The 22,954-nt window shown below is 41.1% G+C and overlaps 2 protein-coding genes across 4 annotated transcripts; one reads left to right on the top strand and one right to left on the bottom strand.

Moving 5' to 3' along the window:
• Nucleotides 1–1,489: 1,489 nt before the first annotated feature.
• On the top strand, nt 1,490–18,009 carry sytl2b (synaptotagmin-like 2b). Of its 3 annotated transcripts, none has more exons than XM_058633621.1 (19): nt 1,490–1,605; nt 3,096–3,219; nt 4,580–4,737; nt 4,834–4,945; nt 5,826–5,874; nt 5,952–6,036; nt 6,293–6,802; nt 6,882–9,014; nt 9,936–10,052; nt 10,140–10,184; nt 10,280–10,374; nt 10,448–10,558; nt 11,312–11,481; nt 11,866–11,968; nt 12,168–12,329; nt 12,410–12,494; nt 15,747–15,849; nt 15,973–16,178; nt 16,861–18,009. In XM_058633621.1, the coding sequence occupies exons 2-19, from the start codon at nt 3,119–3,121 to the stop codon at nt 17,007–17,009; spliced, it is 4,494 nt and encodes a 1,497-aa protein (XP_058489604.1). In that variant the 5' UTR covers nt 1,490–1,605; nt 3,096–3,118; the 3' UTR covers nt 17,010–18,009. The 3 variants fall into 3 exon arrangements, with proteins under 3 accessions (XP_058489604.1, XP_058489603.1, XP_058489605.1); XM_058633620.1 differs by having other exon boundaries at nt 3,065–3,219; XM_058633622.1 differs by lacking the exon at nt 10,448–10,558 and having other exon boundaries at nt 3,065–3,219.
• A 96-nt stretch (nt 18,010–18,105) lies between these two features.
• si:dkey-4p15.5 (zona pellucida-like domain-containing protein 1) lies at nt 18,106–22,548 on the bottom strand. Its single transcript, XM_058633636.1, has 10 exons — nt 22,432–22,548; nt 21,957–22,183; nt 21,158–21,342; nt 20,994–21,066; nt 20,297–20,394; nt 19,751–19,831; nt 19,492–19,663; nt 19,306–19,411; nt 18,874–18,903; nt 18,106–18,435 (listed from the first exon to the last, which is right to left on the bottom strand). Exons 1-10 carry the CDS (start codon nt 22,529–22,531, stop codon nt 18,305–18,307), a joined length of 1,203 nt encoding a protein of 400 aa, XP_058489619.1. The 5' UTR covers nt 22,532–22,548; the 3' UTR covers nt 18,106–18,304.
• Nucleotides 22,549–22,954: the final 406 nt, after the last annotated feature.

Here is a 22,954-nt window from a genome sequence, read left to right as displayed (position 1 = left end):
ACATCACCGGGCCGACAACAGAACACAAACTGTGCTGCACGTAGATGTGCTGTGTGAATGTGTGAGTGAATGGGTGAAACTGTAGTGTAAAGCAGCACTGAGCTGACCAGGCCTCGGGGGAAAACCTGATCCCAGCATGAATGTGGAGACTCTGAAAGAACACCAGCAACAAACTCAACAAACCTTTTTAAAAGTTTATTAAAAACAACTTTAAAATGTCTTCTGACGTCCATCTGAGGACCAATCAGCTCCCAGGATCCACCAGACACTCACACACACATGTCATTTAATCAAACATACACACCTGAAACCCATCTCACACACACACACAAGAAATAAGCAGTCACAACCCTGGGGTTGTAACTCCTCCCCCTTAAAAAGAGAACATTTCTGCCCTAAAGAAATGTTTGAAACAACCAAAGTTGCATAATTTCTTCTGTTCTTCCTCCAAACAAACAAACAAGCAGAATCCACACCATAAACACATGAGTGGATGCCACGCCCACAAGGTGACAAGATGGCTCATGATGACAAACTCAGCACTGTTTGTGCTTCAACACAATACAGTAACAAGTGTCCCACACTGAGTGTCCCTCAGTGAGTGTCCTTCACAGAGACTCCCTCACTGAGTGTCCCACACTGAGTGTCCTTCACTGAGTGTCCCTCACTGCGTGTCCCTCACAGAGTGTCCCTTACTGTCCCTCGGTGTAGTGAGACATCCACAAACCCACCAAAGTGAACAGTCGCAGCACAAAATGGACACTGGACATGAACCACAAACTGTTACTGAAATACAACAAATCCACTGAAGTGGAAGGTCAAAGGTCATTTGTGGGTGGTTTCTTCAGAGTCTCCTCTTTCATGTTGTCATCAGGTTTTTCACATCACATTTATGTACAGTCACTAAATCCAATCCAATCCAACTTTATTTGTGAAGCACTTTAAACAAACCACAGTGGACCAAAGTGCTGTACAGAATAAATTACAGACATACTAAGTAGAAGGTTCAAAATGAGATAAAACAGCTTAAAATAAATTAAAAATCATAAAAAACACAGTAAGAAATAACAGCCATACAATAGAAAACACAATAAAATCAATTCAAATCAAAATAAATAAAATACTAAATGTCCTCATATGGTTCATAAGCGTTATGGTCCTCACAAAGATGTTTGTACAAACACACACACACATGTGTGTTAAGGGGACATCCTTCTACCTGTTAGGCTGTTTTCTTCCCATCATCCTCTGGCTCTTGGTTGTTTTTTTTGTTTTTTTGGTGAACACCCTTTTAACAAACAGACGTGTGTAAACTGAGGACACCTGCTGGACACTGTCTGCTACTGCAGCACACAGCAAGATGAACTCACCCTCAAGCACATGTCACTTTAATTTCTCCTCCTCCTCCTGCTCCTCCTCCTCCTCCTCCTCCTCCTCCTGCTCCTCCCCATCCTGTCCACAGACTCAGTTCATCCACCAGCTGCAGCAGAGACAGAGACAGAGACAGACAGCAGAGACAGAGACAGAGACAGAGACACGAGCAGGTGGGACCTGGAGTCTGAAGAGGATTCTCCATGTGTGTGTGTGTGTGTAAACTGCTGTGAGGTAAGTGAAACTTCATGTTTGATTATTAAACAAAATTTTTCATAAACATGGTCACAGTCAAGTCTACAGAGTCACATGATTCAAACAGGAGTAACTTTATCAACACTGTGTGAAAACAAACATGTCATTTAAGATCCTTCTCTGATTCTGAGACACTGAAACTGAATAATGATCATTATTATTATTTCACTTCTATCACAATCATATATGTTTATTATTAATAATGAGAGTAGAGTGAATAATAATGATGATAAAGTGAGAACATGCTGAGACACTTTGTCTTTTACTTCTCTGTTTTGTCACAAACCCGTTTCTTAAATAAACATGAGACTCATTTAAATTTATAATGATGAAGAAACAACAGAGAAGTCACAGTGACTCACACTGGACCAGTCTGTGCCTGCTCTATACTTTTATATACACTATATACATGTATACATATATATCTATATATCTATATATATATATACATATATACATATATATAAATAAATATATACATGTATCTACTCTATATGGACGACGACACAGTCTGTCGTCTAAGGCTCAAACTTAGTTTACTTAGTTTATGTTTAATGTTACTATATTTTAATGGTCCAGTGTGTACGTTTTAGTGATATCTAGAGATGAGACTGCAGATTGTAACAACAGGTTTCCATGGATAGAGATCATGTGGGCGGAGCCACATTTTGTGATCCAAGTGAACGTGTTGTCACGTGAACATGTTGTCATGTGAACGTGTGATCCACATGAACGTGATGTCATGTGAACGTGGGATCCATGTGAGCGTGTTGTCATGTGAATGTGTGATCCAAGTGAACGTGTTGTCATGTGAACGCGTGATCCATGTGAACGTGTTGTCATGTGAACGCGTGATCCATGTCAACCTGTTGTCATGTTAACGCATGATCCATGTCAACCTGTTGTCATGTGAACGCGTGATCCATGTGAACGTGTTGTCATTTGAGCGCATGATCCATGTGAACGTGTTGTCATGTGAACGCGTGATCCATGTGAATGTGCGATCCATGTGAACGTGATGTCATGTGAACGTGGGATCCATGTGAACGTGTTGTCATGTGAACGTGTGATCCAAGTGAACGTGTTGTCATGTGAACGTGTGATCCATGTGAACGTGTTGTCATGTGAACGCGTGATCCATGTGAACGTGTTGTCATGTGAACGCGTGATCCATGTGAACATGTTGTCATGTAAACGTGTGATCCATGTGAACGTGTGATCCAAGTGAACGTGTTGTCATGTGAAGGTGTGATCCATGTGAACGTGTGATCCATGTGAACGTGTTGTCATGTGAACGTGTGATCCATGTGAATTTGTTGCCATGTGAACGTGTGATCCACATGAACGTGTTGTCATGTGAACGTGTGATCCACATGAACGTGTTGTCATGTGAACGTGTGATCCACATGAACGTGTTGTCATGTGACTTCTCTGACAGTGACAGACGTTTTCTCTGTGGACGAGTGAAGGACGAGTGAAGTGAGGACGAGCCATGATCGACCTGAGTCACCTGACGGAGGAGGAGCAGGGGATGATCATGACTGTGCTGAGGAGAGACGCTGATCTGAAGAAGGCTGAGGAGGAAAGAGTCAGGTAAACACACACACACACACACACACACACATCATAATAATAAGTATATTTTTAATTAACGATCTACAGCAAAGACAGAAACATGATCAGAAAAAGTTTAAAAACAAAGACAAACATGAATAAATGAATGAACATCATCTGATGTTTGAAGGAGGTAGAACAACCGTGGGCCCGGAGCAGAACCTTGTGGAACACCACAGGACAGAGAGTTTGAGGTTCTGTGAGAGTTGAGCAGTGTGAGCTGGTATTTAAGCTAATGTTGTGTTTGTCACATAATGTGATTTTACAGATTTCATTTAAAGAGTTTCCACTGAGCGAGGAACAGAAAACAAGCAGCACAACAAGCTGCTCTTTGTCCGTCTATAACAGAATAACACAATCAAACGTCAGAGGACCATCACGTTTCCATGTCACCTGTTCAACCTGTGGGCGGAGTCACACACTCCTCACTGTTCAGGGAAACACACACAAAGTTCTCATTTTTACCAGTGAAGAATATTCACTGTGTCATGATCACATGAATGTGAACTGTGATTATTATGGTTCTCTCGAGTTTCCAGAGGAATTTTATTTTCCTCCTTTGATTCAATTTGAGTTTGATTGAAAAATATTCAGTGAATGTTTTTCTTGAGATCAATCATGTGTTCATGTTACATGAATGTGATCAAGAGGAAATTTAAACCTGATTATTCACATGAGATATGCAGGGTATTATATAATGAGACCAAGAGATGATAATCTGTAATCTATACAGCCTGGTATAGATTATTCCAGACTGTGTAATCTATACAGACTGTTTCTGAAGTTTACTCAGAGATTAGATAATCTATAAAAATACATAAGAACAAACACGGAGTTGTAAATAAATACAATGTAAAACATAAATATAATACATGTAAATCACTAGGACTGTATGTTGGTGTCGCCCATTTAGAAATATCAAATTTATCTGTTTATTTGTTTACAGTTCACATTTATTTAGTCCAGGGCCGCTCCAACACTTTATGGGGCCCTGATCAGAATATGATTTAGGCCCCTCCTCCCTCCACCTCAGTGTAATAACACTTTTATTAACATGAATAATAGAGAATTGTGTTGAATGAAACAAATAAAAATGTTTTTACATTTGTGTTAAAAACAGATTTAAAAAAGTTGTAAAATACTTGATTCTGTCGTTCACTGTTTTTGATCATATGTCTTTGATCACCACATGAATGTGTGACTTTATAACCCTGTGGATGATGATAATGATGATGATGATGATGACTGATATTTATCGTGTGAATAATGTTGAAGGACTCCTTTAAGCTGATGAGTGAGTCTGTTTCAGACTGAAGTGTGTGTGGTTTTCTCTGGACAGGAAACTGGAGCAGGTCCTGACGAGTGAGTCAGAGTCAGAGTCCGAAAACAAACTCAAGTATCTGAGCGGTGAATGGTTTTATGAGGCGAAGAGTCGACGACACATGGACACAATCCACGGCTCAGAAATCATCCTGGCCGCCATCAAACACAAGAGAGGTGTGTGTTTGTTCTTACTGTTGACTCAAGGACTGTTCTCATGCTTCACTCACTCGCTCACTCACTCACTCACTCACCGTTTTCTTTCTTCTGCAGAAGGTTCTGTCAGATCAGACCGATCCAGAACCTCCAGCAGTCGAGGTTCTGACATCGTGGCTCCACCAAAACCTGCCAGATGTTTGGAGCTGCTGCAGCTGCACGACAACAAGTATTCACTCACTCATTCACCGTCTGCTTTCATGCTCTAGTGATTCATGTGAACATGACACTGATTAATACACTCACACGTTCATACATGTTTGTCACATGACACTTAAATTATTCTTCAACATCAGCTTTTAATGTTCTCAATAAAATAAAAATAAAACTCAATAAAAACAATAACAAACATACATTAATGTCACTTTTGCACTTTTTTTAAGTCGAATTTAGAATGAGAAAAGTATTTTAACTTATCTACAGTTGGACGTTGTTGGCTTTGATTCTTGTGTAAAATGTAAAATAAAGACGATGAGGAGGCCGGTGGGTGGGAGTGTCAATGAGGAACAAGGGGGCGGGGTTATGGGTTAGAGAGGAGTTTGTTGATGATGAGGATTTCTTTTTTTTTTTGATATTTGATATTTCAAAGAATGTACAACTTTTAATAAATTAGTTTGAAACACGGCAGCTTCTCTGTCTCTCTCTCTCTGTCTGTCTGTCTCTGTCTGTCTCTCTCTCTGTCTGTCTGTCTCTCTCTCTGTATGTCTGTCTCTCTGTATCTTGTGACTCTTGTGTAAACACAGGTGTTTCCTCGCAGAGAAAAAGCCGCTGCTTCGTTACAAAAACAAAGAGCAGAAAGAAACATTTTTACTCTTTTATCGTCAGTAACAATAAACTACTGTTTATGTCACTTTTAATGATCTTTATATCCTGTGATATTTATTTGGTTTATACCAATAACTGTCTTTAATGCTATTATAATATTTAAATTCACTTTAAATCCAGTGTTTTCAAATGGAGGCTTGTGGACCATGAGTGCTCACTCACTCACTCACTCACTCACTCACTCACATGTAACCATCCTGTTTCTCTGTGTTTTTTTCCTTCAGTCATTTTGAAGAAGACAATGTAAACGTGGAAGTTTCTTCTCCGCGAACCGTGAGTCAAACTTTAAACTCTTTACTTTCTCACAATTTCATTGAAAACATTAATTCTTTTTATTTTATTTTTTTCAGCCAAGACGTAATCCTTTCAACAGAGCTTCACTCGTCGTCGTGGAAACGCCAGAAAACAACGACCACGTGTCGTCCACTGAGACAGGTTTGACCTCTGACCTCAGTAAATGAGCTGCGACGGAGAATCCATACAAAATACTTTTATTCATTCAGTTACAAACAGTTTCATTTGTAGATTTTAGTGATTTATAAATGATGTTTAATATTTAGAAGAAAATAAAAAGTTATTATCATTTAAAATGAAGTTTCCAAACACTGGGTCGGGACCCACAGATGCGTCGCAGGGAATAAAATAGAAAATAAATCTGTAACGACTTGTTTATCTGACGTTTTTCTCTCAGAAGTCAAACCTCACACTGTTTCCAGTCAGACGTCACAAAGTTCCGTCCCGTCTCAGAACCTGTCCCTCGGTTTCAAACCGGTGCCAAAGAAGAGGACGTTTGTGTCCAGACGTCGCTGCAGTCAGCCGGACGTTAGCGGCCTGCAGGGGGCAGACTTTCCTCTGAGGCGGACTCGCCTCGTTCCCGCTCCGAGGCCAAGCGTCCGGCGTGGATCCGAAACCGGCTCTGGCTCCGGTGTGAAGAATTCTGAGGAAAAACCCGACCATGGTTCAGTTCCAGACTTTACTGCGCAGGAAAACTCCCATCAGCCACCGGGCCACGTCTGTCAGGCGTCGTCTAATTCCAGTGATTCCAGAGCTGCTGTTGATGAAGGAGGTGACCTTTCACCTCAGAGAGAAACCACACCGACAAGCAATGAAGAAGAAGATCAGACCTTCAGAGTCCAGGAGTCCGACAGTGTGGCAACAACAGAGAGGCACGAGGACCTGAGTCTGACACAAAGCATTGTGGGTAAGTTCAGTTGCAGACACATTAAAATAAGTCGTTAAACGAACAGTGAGGGACATTTTCGTCTCTTGTCTTCTCTCAGATCCAGATCCTCCCGTGTCCTATGATCTCAACTACATCGAGAAGTCCAATCAACAAACGCAGAAGAAAACAAAGAAGAAAAACGTCTTCACGTTGTCCACTCAGGCCAGCAGTCCCACGGGGGACGGAGACTCCATCGCCAAGGTGCTGGACTGGTTCAGCCGCAGCTTAGACAGCCTGGACTTTGTGGGCACTGAAGATGAACCACAAAGATCCACAAAGACCTCAGACAGACGTGAAGACACCAGCAGAGACGTCAGAGACAAAGACACGGTGGATTTTTCTGAGAGTCACACACAGAGACAAGCTAACGTGGCTAACGAGATCAGAGCATCAGACAGAACAGGCGTCAAGGAACCGAGGACACAGGAAGTGGAACATGAAGACAACCAAACATCTAAAATCTCTCATCTGAAGACGTTCTGGGAGACAAAAAACGCGAGTCCTAAAATACTCACACACACGTCCAGCAACGGAGGACAAACCGTCTCAACAGAGGAAGATGACGAGGACGAGATCAGAGCTCACGTGGCGCCTGAAATCCACTCTGCTCCTGGAATCAACAACGAGGACAAAGACATGGAAGACAACGTTCACGTCAGTAATAAGCAGCAGGACGACTCCCCGGAGACAGACTCTTTATCTCAGAGGAACGAAATCCACTCACAGCGTTTAAAGTTAGCGTCCGGCTCCAGATCTGACCGGAGAAGCTCAGACGCTGAGATTCTAAGTGAAAGGACAGACCTTCAGTCCAGAGAGAGTCCGGACCTTCAGTCCAGCGAGAGTCCAGACCTTCAGTCCAGAGAGAATCCAGACTCTCAGAGCATCAAATCAAATCCACAGCAACAGTCTCAGCCGGACACTGATGTCCAACCAAACCCAGAGTCTTTAGACTCTGAGAGGCTTCACATGGACCACAATGATATCCACAACAGTTCTAAACTTCACAGAAGTTCAGGTGAAGACACAGTTCTGTCTCCCAAACGTAAAGACGTGTCCAACAAAGACAGAGTGGACACAGCGGAGAGAATCAAGCAGCTGAAATCTTTCTGGGAGCAGGAGAGAAACAAACCCATCTTCTACTCGCCTCCAACTCCAGACGACGGGAAAGTTCCCCGGGGTTCAAAGCTGCAAAAACTTAACAAAAGATTCACAAAGTCAGAGTACGATCTGAGCTCGGTGGGACATGAGGACCAGGACACGGACGAAGAGGACTTTGACAGAAATCATTACCATTTTAACGTTCGTCCTTTGAATCAGGGATTAGAGAAGATGTCGCCGACTCTGAGCACAAGCCGATCACAGTTCAACACTCTGCGAGAGTTCTGGGACGAAGCCACGTCAGAAACCAAGTCCTCGGTTTCCTTTGACAAACCCAAGAGTCCCAAAAGAAAAGAGCCCTCGAGTTTCCAGGAGATGAACGACATTTACCGTCTGTCTGTGGCCGAGAAAACAAGACCAGTCGTCATGAAGACACCTCTGTCTCCACAGAGCAGAACAAAGCCACAACCAGAAACCAGCGACAGAAACAACGCGTCCGACTTTACCACAACTGAATCCAGGAGAAGCTCCAAAGATTCTGAGAAACCCATGAAACCACAGACCCGTTCTCCAAAGAGCAGGAGAGACTCCTTTAGCAGGTCGAGTGGAAGTGGAAGCTCTCTGCGTCGCAGCACCAGCATGTTCACTCTGAGCGCTGCTGAAGAACAAGATCCAGACCAGTTTCTGATGGACCTAAACCCCGCCCACTTCCAGAGCAGGAAGCAGAGGCAGAATGCCGAGAAAGGTGCCAAAGCCAGAAGGTCATCGGAGGGAACCGACATCCTGACTCCACGCGCTCGAGCGTTCGTTCCCCCAGATTATCGACATTATCTGGGAATGACGGCGAACCCCGGCGTCCACACTTCCCCCGCGACTGACGACGACGTGGCGGCGGCAAAGTCTGCGTTTGAGTTTGATCTGAACGCACCGATCAGAGCCAGCACACCGCTCACTGCAGAGGAGCGGCACACCAGGAAGGCCAAGGCCAACCAGCGCCCCCTGTGGCCAAACTACAGCAGCTCAGACACGGGACAGGAGTCGTCAGTGAGCAGCGCCTCAGAGACCTGGACCACGTCCAGTATCAGCTTCAACCGTGAGGAACTTTAACTTTTACAGTAAATTCACAAAAATGAAAGAAAGAAGTCTTTATGATGTCAACTTTAATTTGTACAGAATATTTGATAAAAGTTTTAAAACTGAACGATAAGACAGCAGGAAAAATGTAACTGATAAAAGAAAACACATTTAAATCACTACAGCTTAAAAATATCTAAAAACTGTATTAACAGCTTCATAAACAGCTGCGTTTGTTTTTATCTTCACGTTTATGATCAGTGTGAACGTTTTTTTAACTTGGAAAACTTCACAAATGACGACAGACAACAAAAAAATAAATATCACAATTTAATACAATGTAACAAACATGTAAAAAAGTTCAAATAGAGTTCAAATACTGTATCAGTGTATCACAAACGTTGTATCCTCGTCGTGTCCGTGTGCTCTGATCTGTCAACACTGAGGCAGCAGCTGTTTCTGCTGAGTCATGTTTGGTTGCTGGGCGGGGACTACAGTGCAGCGTCCACAGTGTCCAGTGTCCCCTCACAGCGTCCACACAGTGTCCACAAACGAACAGTGTCCTGATCCTGTGAAACATGAGTGGAACTCATAAAGTCAAAAAGACAAAAGTCTGTTTTTATACATTTAGAATAAAGACAAAACACCAAAAAATAAAATAAATCAAACTTTTTAAATCATAAAATAAGAAATTTTAATGTTATTATGACATAAAATAAAAAAAAAAATATGAAAATGTTCGGATTATATTATGTTATTACTTTAAAATAATGGTAATTTCAACAGGACATAGTTAATTATAATAATAATAATAATCATAATAATAATAATCATAATAATAACAATAATAATAATAATAATAATAATAATGATGATCATGTGTTTGCTGGATGACAGTGAAGTTTATACAAACTGTTAATCACATGACATTAAACTGCAGGAGAAAAAGACGACGACGGTCAAAACCCTGTGAAGAAAGCTCTGCGGCGAGCGGAGGCGTGGCCTAAGACTCAGACTAAAAGCATCGAGGACATCACGTCACCGTCGCTGTCGTCACGTGAGCTTCACTTGTGTTACATTGTCATTATTATTATCATTATTATGATGATGATGTCACAGACATGAATGTCTCTGTTTGTCTCAGGAGACAGAAACAAAGACTCCACTGAACAAAGACGCGTCAGTGACGGTAAATATTTTAAATATTCATCATTTTATCTGATAAACAGACAACATGTGTGTTCATGTACAAATGTAGGTAAATCTGTCTCTGTGTCTCTGCAGCCTCGTCCGTCCCGTCCCCCTCCTCGTCCTTGTCTCTGGATCCAGAACACCTGAAGAAAATGAGTAAATCTGTGCCGTCGTTCTTACAGCAGGAGGTAAAACTGCACCTGTGTTTTGTCTTTGCGTCTCATCGGTCAAAGGCTGCTGAAAAGCTTGTGTGTGTTTCAGGACGAGGACAGAGACACCGCTGAGTCTCCGTATTACGAGGAAATTTTCCTCAAAAGGAGCTCCATGACTAACCTGACCCACCGCTCCTCTGGCATGGCTTCTCTGTCGTCTGTACGTTCACTAACATTGTCACTGATCTTCATGTCGTCACAGTACTGTCAGTCAGAATAACACATAACCATATCACTGACATGACAGAGATCAGAGACATCACTGACATCACAGACATGACTGACATGACAGAGGTCATTGACATCACTGACATGACAGAGATCACTGACATCACAGACATGACAGAGATCACTGACATCACAGACATGACAGAGATCACTGACATCACAGACATGACAGCGATCATTGACATTACTGACATGACAGAGATCACTGACATCACAGACATGACTGACATGACAGAGATCATTGACATCACTGACATGACAGAGAACACTGACATCACAGACATGACAGAGATCACTGACATCACAGACATGACTGACATGACAGAGATCATTGACATCACTGACATGACAGAGAACACTGACATCACAGACATGACAGAGATCACTGACATCACTGACATGACAGAGATCACTGACATCACAGACATGACAGAGATCACTGACATCACAGAACAGAACAAACTTCCTTCTTGGTTATGAAGTAATAAGAAGACATTAATGAAAGAGAGTAACACACAGATGCAAACATCACACTCACCCTCTCACAAACAATGCCCTGCATTAACCCCATGTTGCCTCAGGGGGCAGTAATGAGTCAACATCAATAAATACACACAAATATAAATTCTATAGAGAAAATGTCTGTGAAACACTGAGTTATTATTGTGTGTGTGTGTGTGTGTAGTTAAGCGGCAGCACCATGACCATGTACAGCGGTGACTTTGGAAACGTGGACGTTCAGGGGAACATTCAGTTTTCCATCAACTACATCAACAAACTCCGAGAATTTCACATCTTTGTGGCCGAGTGTCAGGATTTAGCTGCTGTCGATCCAAAGAGACGTCGATCTGACCCGTGAGTACTCGCCCTTAACTCGCCCTTAACTCGCCCTTAATCCACTGACCCTTCAGTTTAGCTCTCTGTCTCCCTCGGTGTCTGTCAGTGGTACTGCAGCCTCACAGCAGGTGAACAGTAAACTGTAACTGAGGGTTTTTACCTGGTTACAGGAGGTCAGGTTATGATAACTATGAGTCATCCACACTAATTCCCTGTCCACATGAAAAACATGAAGACATGTGACGGTGTTTCGTTTTTAGAAACCCGAAATGCTGTTGATAACTAATGTTTTCAAGAAAACAAAACCTATTTTTACTTGAATGAACACATGAGTGATCGTTGACCTCGTCTGACCTTTGACCTTCCGTGTGACTCCACTGAAATGTTGTGTTTTTGTTGAAGCTACGTTAAAAGCTACCTGGTTCCTGACAAAGCTAATCTGGGAAAGAGGAAGACGTCTGTGAAGAAGAAGACACTTCATCCAAAATTCAACGAGATCCTGAGAGTAAGAAGTCATCGCACACACACACACACACACACACACGCACGCGCACTTGAACACACACATATGCACACACACGTGTACTTTCTCACACTGTCATCTTTGGCATGTCTATGACTGAGTAAACAAAGCAGCCTCTCCTCTTCCTCTTCTTCGTCCTCCTCCTCGTCCTCCTCCTCGTCCTCCTCTCGTGTCTCAACAGTATCGTGTTCGTATGGAGTACCTCAGGACTCAGACGCTCATTCTCTCTGTTTGGCATCACGACACGTTTGGCAGGAACAGTTTTTTAGGCGAGGTCGACGTGGATCTGTCCACATGGGACTTTGACCACACCCACATGAACTACTTAGACCTGAAAGCAAGGGTAAATACACACACACACACACACACACCTACACACACACACTTTTGTTTATTTAATGTTTCCTCTGTAAAACATTTCAGACCACGCCCACTCCAGCGCCACCAAGTGGACGAGGAGAGATGAAACTGGCCATACGTTTCCTTCCACAGATCAGCCACAGTGAAGGTGTGTGTGTGTGTGTGCGTCAGACGAGTGTGATAAAGAACTTTGACCTGTGGGGGGCAGCACTGCAGCTCTCAGTGTTCTCAGAAATCATTAGAAGAACAAGAAAATTAAAGAGGCCATAGCATGGTCCTATCTCACTTCTATATGGAGGTGTACTTAGAAACATGAAGTTGTTTTTATGGTCAAAAACGTCCTCGTCGCTGCAAGCTAGCCAATGGAAATGTCTCATCACCGACGCTCTCGTCAGCCGTGCTGTTTAAGACTAAAACCACACCCACAGAACACAGACTGTCTTGCGATTGGCCAGTTACCTGGAAGACCCGCAGCTCCCCCTCTGGAAAGGCGGATGCATCGCTAGCAATTATCAAAACATTGAGTAATGCCGTCGTCACGACCCCTCGCCGTAATCTCTTACGCATTTGATCCGGAGTCTGAGCCAGAGTCAGAAGACACTGTGACAAGTGAACCACCTCCATCACAACGACTGCTGCAGGACGCCTGTAGCTTGGATAACGTTGTGGTTACCGAGATGATAAACACACCTACATGCAAATGAAACGCGTGTAGCTTAGCTTGTAGTCGACTATCACTAATGCTAAACGACAGAACAAGCACACAGAGACAGTTTTACCGTTGTAAATATTGTTATATACGTATTGTTGGCACTGCTCCTTCCTTCAGGTGAAGTTTGCTGCTGTGTCCTGCTTTATTTTGTCCGAAGTTTTTCACAAAACCTAAGGTCGCTGTACAATTGAGAACAGAGAAGAAAACAAACAAACAAAACAAACAATCATGTGGCAAAAGCTTGCTGGAACAAGTGTCGCTTCAACAGAGATTTAAAAGACTCCAGAGTGTTGGGAGTGAGTGAGTGAGTGAGTGAGTGAGTGAGTTCCAGAGGGTTGGAGCAGCGACACTGAAAGCCCTGTTGCCTAAGCTTTGGCTGCAGGTCCGGGGATCGGAGAGGAGACCGAGGTCAGCAGACCGCAGGTTCCGGGAGGGGCGGTGCCCATGGAGGAGGTCGGAGAGATAGTGTGGAGCAAGTGAATGGAGAGACTTGTAGCAAAAGAGGAGAAGCTTGAAGGTGATCCGGAACTTAACTGGGAGCCAGTGCAGTTGTTTCAGTGTGGGTGTGATGTGTTGCCATGGTTTGGTCTGAGTGAGAACCCTAGCAGCAGAGTTCTGGACATGTTGGAGCCTAACCAGGGTTTTCTTCGGGACCCCAAACAGAACGGCATTACAGTAGTCCAGACGTGATGTAATGAAGGAATGGATCAGGGTTTTAGCGACAGAATCAGCAACAGAATCCCGACTCCGGCCATCGTTGTTGTGATGACGAGTGGTAAACCAGTGTCGGTAGCCCTGCTGAATGTTCCAGGGTCGTCGGAGGAGTCGAAGAGATCTAATAACAACAACGCAGTCTGGTGTGAAGTCAGCGTTGAGTCCGTGAAGTTCTGTGGAGGTGTACTGGATCCTCCCCATCGTCCAGAAAGAACAGTAGCAGTCAGTGGCTAACACTACCGCTGGGGAAAATCAGCCAAAACTTCCCCAAAGTCACAAGAATCCACCGGCATCCAGCCGGGATATTCCCATCAAATATGAAAGATATCCACTGAGCTTTTCTTTGCTCATTGGCGGGGAGCTTGTGGAGCGTCTGCTATTGTTTATTACAACCAAGAACAGAGCAAACACTCGCTGAACCCTTTTTCCACATGTTCTCAACCAATGCGCTCAGCAGCTAGAACAAGAGTAGTTCTTCTTCTTCTACGGTTGAAAGTACGTCACCAGATGTGTCCGGACTCCAGTGCCTGCACTAAGAGGCGCTGCTGTTTACAGGAGTGGTGAGATTCGTGTACATTCAACCGTAGAAGAAGAAGAACTACTCTGGTTGTAGCTGCTGAGCATATCGGTTGAGAACATGTCTTTGAAAAACAGAAAAAGTATCTTCTGTCTCTGGGTCAGACTCTGCGTCAAAGGCGTAAGGGAATACAGCGTGGCATCGTGACACAGCCATTTAACAATGTTTTGATAATGACTAGCAGAGCGTCCATCGTGCCAGAGGGGGAGCTGCGTATCTGAGAGCTGACGTGCTAATTACGTCACTTCCAGGTACCTGGGAAAGCTCTTGTTGGCTGGCCAATCACAACGCAGCCCACGTTCTGGGGGTGTGATTTTGGTGTGAAACAGCGCGGCTGACGAGAGCGTCAGTGAGGAGAGATTTCGATCGGCTTGTTTGCAGCAACTGGGAGGTTTTTGACCGTGAAAACAAGTTAAGTTATATGTGCGATACGAGCATTCGATGTCACCTTTAAAAAAAACATCAGTTTCAGTTTCTCTCTATGATAGATAATGAATGAATGAATGAATGACAACTTCATTTTGAACATTAAAAACACTTAGAATTGTGAAAAACAAACAAAAAATCACCCATAAATAAATTAAACATCGTTGTAGGAAGAATTTGTTCATAAACAACATAAATAATATGTGATTAAAAAATTGTGTAAAAAAATTGTTAAATATTATTATTACTACTGAGCAGATTAAAAACCTGATCTTTGTTATTTTTACATCTTTAGTTTTTATTTATATTAAAATCCTTTAACAGCAGGGACTTCAGTGTGTGTGTGTGTGTGTGTGTGTGTGTTAATCAGCTGTGATTGTCCTCACCTGAGTCTCTGTCATCAGTGAACGTCATAAAGAAGGTGACGTCACCTTCACTTGTTTTCCTCTGAGTTTCTTGTTTGATTTAATCTCATTTAAACAGAATCAGATTAAAACGTTTTAAAAAGAATATGTTATGTGAAATTAGAGGGGATTATGAGGTCATTTAATCCAGAAAAACTGTGTCCGTGTGACGTGAAGAAACTGTGTAATCTGTGTTTAATCTGAGCACATACTGAAGTTTCTGACAGAAAACACGTCATGTTCCATGACTCACTGCATCCTATTTATTTTATTTAAACTTTATTTAAACAGGGATCCTGGAAGACGATGTCCTGAGACAGTTTATAATGTTTAATTAAACACAAAAACCTGTGTCTATTATAAAATAGATTAAAGTTCAACAGTTTGAACAGTTGCTCCCTTTTTTAATCTTCTTTTACAGAACACAGAATATATATATGTACATATGACTCACACTCATCAAATCTAATCAATAACAAAACAGCCATATATGTACAGTTTCTGTTCTCGTATGGTATATTTTTAAGGTGAATTATAAAAAAGTAATTTTATCTTTATTTTTTGAAGGCGTGGCTAAAGACGGTCCCAACACTGGTGAGGTTCATATTTGGGTGAAAGAATGCCGGAATCTGCCTTTAATCCGAGCCACCATCGACCCTTATGTCAAATGGTATGAACTAAACTTTTACACATTTCATCTTTTATATATATATATATGTATGTATATATATATACATATATATGTGTATATGTATATATATATTGTATAACATATATTCCTGGTCATCTTCAGCTTTGTGCTGCCGGACACGAGCAGGAAAAGTCGTCAGAAGACGCGTGTCCTGCGTCGGACCACGGACCCCGTGTTTAACCACACGATGGTTTACGACGGCATCAGTGACTCTGACCTCGCTGAGGCGTGTGTGGAGCTGACTGTGTGGGACAGGGACAGGTTAGCCAGTCACCTGCTGGGCGGAGTGAGGCTCGGTGTGGGAACAGGTACTGACACTAACGTCTCTGTGGTTGTCTGCAGTATACACTACCCTCCAGTAGATGGTGCCCTAGGCGACCATGATATTCCATCATGACACTGTTAATTAACAACTCTAATTTACTTTTGTGAGTTTAGACAAATGTTGTTGTGGGTTAGTATGACTCTAAAGTTTGAGAAAATGAATGAAATTCAGTTTTTTTCAACTTTTTAAATTTTCAGAGTTTACACAGAAACCTGATATAATCCAGGTTATTTACAACAACAACAGAAATCCATGTCTTCAAAACATATTCAACTGGAAATAAAGTAAAATCTGAAAAAAAAATAAAAGCATTAAATTAAGCAAAAATATAACATAAGGAAAATAAAACTACTGATATACTATAGTATAAAATATGACGGTGCAGCATAAAACAATAATTTATTTTAAAATTATGAAAATAAAGTGCCCGTGTAAATGAAAAATTTAAATGAAACATGTTTTTTAAACATTGATGTCTTTGATATTTCTGATGTTGATGTATTTGATGTTTCTGATGTCGTTGATGTCTTTGATATTTCGATGTCTTTGATGTTTCGATGTTTCTGATGTTGTCTTTAAAGTTTCTGATGTATTTGATGTCGTTGATGTCTTTGCTGTCTTTGATGTATGTTTTTGATGTCTTTGATGTTTTGATGTCATTGAAGGTAAAAGTTACGGCGCTCCGGTGAGCTGGATGGACTCGACGGTGCAGGAGGTGGCGCTGTGGGACCAAATGATGGCGTCCCCTGATGAGTGGGTGGAGAGTCTCCTCCCACTGAGGACGGTCCACTCTGCAAAGACGGCTTTCAAATGAAAACACGCTTTAAAGGTGCAGTGCTTGGCTTTAAATAACCGCTCATTAATGTGATTCATCATAAAGCAACAGAATCAAATATGTGCATCGATTAAAAAGTGACTTTAATGTAAAACAGTGTTTACCACCTTTCATCAAATATTAGGATTAAGAGTTGATTTTTGAGCTGAAAATATTCTTTAATATTCAGGGGATTCTGTTTTTCTTCTCTGTTTCTTTGCTTTGATCTCAATAAATTCACTTCAGCATTTTAAAAAAACTGGGTGGTGTTTATTTTAAATGCACTGCAGCTGAGAGTTTATCGTAAATGACTTAAAAACAAAACAAAGAAATTCTGTCCAGGAAGAAATGTTTTCATAAAACGAGTCCCATTTAAGAATTTATACCTTAAAATCCCTAAGAGACAAAATGCAGTTGTATTTAATGCTAAAATATAATTCTTATTATTGTTATCACACATGAATTTTCAAATGTTATGTTTTACAAAAAATGACATTATGTCTGGATTAAGATGTCAAATTATAGTTTTTACTGAACAGAAAAATGACTTTTAGTGGTTGAATGTTCTGGAAAAGTGTGTCTGCTTCTCTCTGACAGTATTGTTGTGTTCTTGCGTATCACATGACACATGATGAGCTTTTGCACTTAAATGTATTTAAATATGTAACCAATAAAGAAAGTGGTGCAGAACAAGTTTGCTCGAGTTTATTTATTTATGTATTATTATTATTATTATTATTATTATTGTTGATAATAATCTGAAACATCTCTTTAAAATGAACCGTGGGACTGATCATGTGACCAATCATGTGACTCTTTCTAAACATTTGTTTCACAAACGGAAACTTAAATAGCATACATTTCCAATCAGTACATTTTATAAACTAATGTGGTCAAATGTGATTATAAATTCGCATTTTTAATCTGTACGTCGCCATGTTTACTGTATTAGTTTAGCACATTTAAGACTAAACAGGATTATCATCAGATTATATAAATAATTACAAATGAGGTTCTTTTGTCTTCACTCAATGTTCTTGAGTTTATTTGATGAGATTTTCATGATAAATTAAGGAAAGAAAGACGACGAAGGAAACAGATCGAACAGGTGAGTTTATGTCGCAGAATAAACTGTAAATATTGTCTTAATCCTGCGTTACACTACGTGTTTTCTTTTGAACATGCAAATATACAGATCATGAATAAATTATCATAAACTCTACATAAATGTGGTTTAGATGCTACAGGTTTAAACTTCTACACGGACAGCTGAGTGCTGGAGTCGCTGGACCAGATTAGAACGATGGCCTTCGTCTGATGTACAACACAAAGTAGACACTCATGGCCAAGAGGATGATCGCTACGACGACGAGGCAGATGATGACGGCCACCACAGGACTGCTGTACTCGCTCTGAGCGTCCGAAACTGCAGCACATCAAAGAATCAACACGTTAAACAACATCAAAAGGCTGTAATCTGTAATCTGTAATCCTAACGCCGGGATCAGACAACACCATCATTCTGTCCTTCACCATGGTCACCATGTCAGATTAGTAGATTACTGCCGTGTCTTGTGACCAAACGCTGCTCATGAGGTCAAAGGTCATTGGGGAGGCGGGGCAAGGACTTGTCAATCATAGCTACCGAAGTGTTGTGGGTGAAGAGAACAGAATGGACGGTCTGTCCTTCAGAGGGACGCTGTCTTTGCCATGTTTATGTCTGTAACGCTGTCAAGAAAATACTGAGGACGTCACAGAGCGTCCACACGTCCGTCCACACGCCCGTCGACCAAACACTTAAAAATGTGTCTGATCCCGACATCGGAGAATATTTTACGTAGCTTTGACACACTCAGATTCTTACCTTGAGCAGAGAAGTTTGTCGCAGAATCGTCTGAAAAAAGAAAACAAGCTCAGGTCAGTGTTTGAGAACAGAGGACACACAGAGTCCATCACAGAGGACAGAGCCCATCACAGAGGACACATTCACTCTCACACTCACAGTAAAATTAGATTAGAATCCACCCACTGATGACGTCACAAAAAATATTTCATATTAATATTTAAATGGAAAGAAATCCCACTCCCTTACAGCAGAACTTTAAATAAAAAGTCATTGGATTTGAACAGAATGTGGTTTGTGTATTCAGGATCAGACTCTCTTCCACCAGAGTAAATTTAATCTGAATCTGATCCAGATTACAGATTTGGCTTCAGTTTAAATGTAACATTGTTCAGGATGAAAGTGTCGAAGTCTCGGTGAAGGTCTTTTCTCTGTGATGTTTTGTTGACGTACCGTTGGTCATGTGACCCACACGTATGGCGCCTGAAGAGACCGTGGCGTTGGGCGTCGCACCCTCAGTCACAGCCGCTCTCCTTCTCCTGGCTGGCGAGGAACAATCCTGAAGAGAATTCATAAGATGAGTACGACTCAGAAACGTGACGGAGCAGTTTGTGAGACGTGGAAAGTTTGTTTCCTCACAGGCTGCAGGAGGCTGCACGACGACACCTCACACAGTCTGGTGATGCAGTGCACGTAGAACGTGGACACCTCCTGGTTTTGGTGCTCCACAAATCTGAAGGCCTCAAAGGAGAAGTGAGCCACCTGAGACTGTCCGTTCAGAATCAGATTAGTCTGAGGGTCATGGATGCAGCTTTAGAGAAACAGAGACGGGTCAGGATCAGGATCAGGATCAGGGTCAGGGTTGTAGGTTATTACTGTATGTTCACACGAGACTCACCCGACAAACAGATCGTAGAAGGTGGATCGGTTGTTGTAAGGACCCGTGGATGCGAAACATCGGTCCAACAACACGTTGAATCTTTGAGAAAATAGAGATGGGATGTCACAAAATGACACAATAAAAAATAGCAGCAACTTTGCTTTAACTAATGTTAACAATACACTGCAAACATGTGGTAAATGTATGTAAATCCAAGTAAAAAAAGGCCTGGTTTCTTCTTCTTCTTCAAAATAGTTTTGCCAAAAAAAAAAAAAAAAAATCAGAGCAAGAAATACAACCTGATTTATATATTCTGTTTTTTCTCTTCTGTGTTAAATACAGAAGTGACATTCACTCTTTCACACATCTAAGACATTCTAACGTATACATTCTTAAACTACAAGCTAGTTTCAAATATTCCAAAAATGTGCTTAAAGCCATTGACAGATTATTTTTCTTAAAACAAGAGAAAATGAAATCACTTTGAGAATATTAACATATATAAAAACTCTGTTCAGATAAAGTAAAACCACCTCAATATATTAGAATGAGAAAAAGACCAACTTTGATGTGAGATTGGTGGCTTTTACTGCAACATAGATGATGGTCTTCAGGTTGAGTCCTGTGTTTGGTATCAGCAGGTCGTCTTGAAAATTTGAATCCTGTTCAAAAAAAAAAAAAATTCAGAATGAGAATTCAAGTTACTGTGTGTTTAAAACACAACAGTGATATATGTATTTAAAGTTACTTAAAACCTAAATGTTTGATAAAAACTAAACCATCTCTTAGTTATGCTGCTATAGACCTGACTCACACTCACTCCCGCACACTCACCCTCTCACACTTACCCTCTCACACTCAGGGTATGAATATTTCTGTCTTTGTCTAGTTAGTCTTGTCCTGTCTGTCGTCAATCTGCAGGTTACTGTGACTCCTGCGCTGCAGGATCCAGGTCCAGTTGTGATAATATTAGTAGTAATATTGTCATCATTGTTATGCTGTGATTAAAACTGACAGGATATAGGCAGGATGCTACATACATGACTGTAATATTATACAACACATCACAACTAATATTTCATTTATATGAAATTAAAGGTCCAGAAATTGGAGATAAAATATTTCAGCTGATTGTGTGAATTGTTGTTTTTCATTGACCCGAGAATGAAGCTTTTTTATGTTCATATCAGGAGGCGGATAATGTTTTGAGTGTTGATATTACTACGTACAAAGCGTTGACATAATGGATGTAAAGACTCACTGAAAACAGCTGCATGCTCAGAGTGCTGACGAAACTGCCATTGTTGTCTTGTATCGCGACGTTCACTCCCGTTCTGTATGAAATGACACAGTCGCACACGTCGTACATTAGAAACGTCAGCTGTGGTTCAGTCTGCGATCGTGTGTGTGTTCCATTGTACTCACACGCTGACTTGAGTGTTGTTCATCACATACTGCATCGGGTAACGACAGGAGAACCTGTAGAGGATCTGTGAGCGATACGTGACTGTACCAGTGACCGGGTCCACTGAGTTAACAGTGCCCGACATGTTTAAGAACTGGATGTTCGAGAAGTCCGAAAATTCTCCCGTCCCAACCTCGTTGGTTACCTGTGGAAAAAAAATTGATCTTGTAATACAGGATTGAACATTTGACAGTTTTTCTTTGACAAAGTTTGGCTTTAAGTGCAAAAACTGTTCTTAATGCTGAATATTCTAATCTTACAAGTATATAAATCTATATGTGCAGTATATGTGTTTTAGTCATGTAAACACGTTAGTCTGACTAAAATCCAGCTAGTCTTAGTCAGACTAACATACGTCGATAATGTGATTCATAGTCCGATTACTCCTGCATGTAAACACTTAGTCAGACTGGAGTCAGACTTGTCCTTCTCACCGTTCACTGTTAGTTTTTCTGTCACATAAACTGATTCTGTATGTATGTAAAGTATAGTCAGACTGTCTGTCTTAGTCAGACTATGACGTAAACTGGACTGTAACAGACTGACTGATCTTCACTGGGTCCCTGTTTGTTTTAGAATAGATTTTAAGAGGTGATCACTTTTAAAGCTTGTACAACTCTTTACATTTCAAAGTATAAGCACTCTTAAGTTTGGGAATGGCTGAGATAAATGTTTGATGCAAATGAGTTGTGTACAAATTGAAATCAGATGCATAGGTTTGCAGTTGGAGGTCATTTTGAATCAAATTAAAAGCACTACCGTGAGGACACTGCTGCAGGCGCCGGCATCAGTTACATTCAGCGGGATTTTGAAGTTGAGGACCGGTGGAACAACGGTCAGGTCGGCTGTGCCGTAACACTCAGATTTACTGATCTGATTGTTGAGGACCATCAGAGACTCGTTGTAACCAGATTTAAACATTGGACAGATATAGATGCTCAGGCTCATGAACTCTGTGCCACAGGTCACGATAATGTCAGTGTTTTCTAGAATAGATAGATAGATAGATAGATACTTTATTCATCTCACAGAGAAATTCACAGTTCAGCAGCTCCAGAATATGTTACAAGATAGAAACATAAGAGGAGTGCAAGTCTATGTACAGTCTAAATATAAACTGAAACAGATGTACAAAAAGGAAAAAAGAAAAAATATATAAAAAAAATAGGTAAAAAAACACAAAATGAAACTGTGACGAAAAACAACAGCGACGTGAAGAACATGTATCACAAACCTGGGTCCCTGAACGTGTCACTGCCGCTGCATTCAGGTGGCGTCTGGGCCTCGGTCCTCAGAATGAGGCCGAGCTGGCACACGAGAATCACCAGTCTCATTGTTGTGAATGTGGATCTGTGAGAAAAACCAGAGTCACTAATGATTCACAGAGAATAAATAAAGTTCTGTGAAATGAAAGAGATTTCAATATTCCCAATAAAGCTCCCTCCAACGATCAAGGAGTTTGATTTTGTCTTTCAACACGTAAGGAACACACAACACTGACAGTTTCTGTACGTGTATGTGTTTTGTTGATCAGTGTTTGTCAAAGCTGGAAATGATGATGTTGTTTTTGTCCACAAACTAAATTTATTTATGTTTATATATTATATATATATATATATATATATATATATATATATATATATATATATATGTATTTATATATTAATGTTTTTTCTTTTTTATATGGATAATGAAACCAGAAAATATTCACATTTAAGAAGCTGAAAAATCACAGAAATGGTTTTGATTATTGAAAT

Source organism: Solea solea, chromosome 7, assembly GCF_958295425.1.
Source record: "Solea solea chromosome 7, fSolSol10.1, whole genome shotgun sequence".
NCBI lineage: Eukaryota > Metazoa > Chordata > Actinopteri > Pleuronectiformes > Soleidae > Solea > Solea solea.
This window is presented reverse-complemented; position numbering and strand designations above follow the sequence as displayed.

Bases quoted from the DNA above. Each gene is read 5' to 3' on its own strand.
- sytl2b (XM_058633621.1), top strand. From the start codon at position 3,119: ATGATCGACCTGAGTCACCTGACGGAGGAGGAGCAGGGGATGATCATG. The intron at 6,037-6,292 runs GTTTGACCTCTG...TTTTTCTCTCAG, and splicing joins CGTGTCGTCCACTGAGACAG to AAGTCAAACCTCACACTGTT. The intron at 11,482-11,865 runs GTGAGTACTCGC...TTTTTGTTGAAG, and splicing joins AAGAGACGTCGATCTGACCC to CTACGTTAAAAGCTACCTGG.
- si:dkey-4p15.5 (XM_058633636.1), bottom strand. From the start codon at position 22,531: ATGAGACTGGTGATTCTCGTGTGCCAGCTCGGCCTCATTCTGAGGACC. The intron at 22,184-22,431 runs GTTTGTGATACA...TATCTATTCTAG, and splicing joins TGACACGTTCAGGGACCCAG to AAAACACTGACATTATCGTG. The intron at 20,395-20,993 runs GTGAGTCTTTAC...TTTTTTGAACAG, and splicing joins TGAGCATGCAGCTGTTTTCA to GATTCAAATTTTCAAGACGA.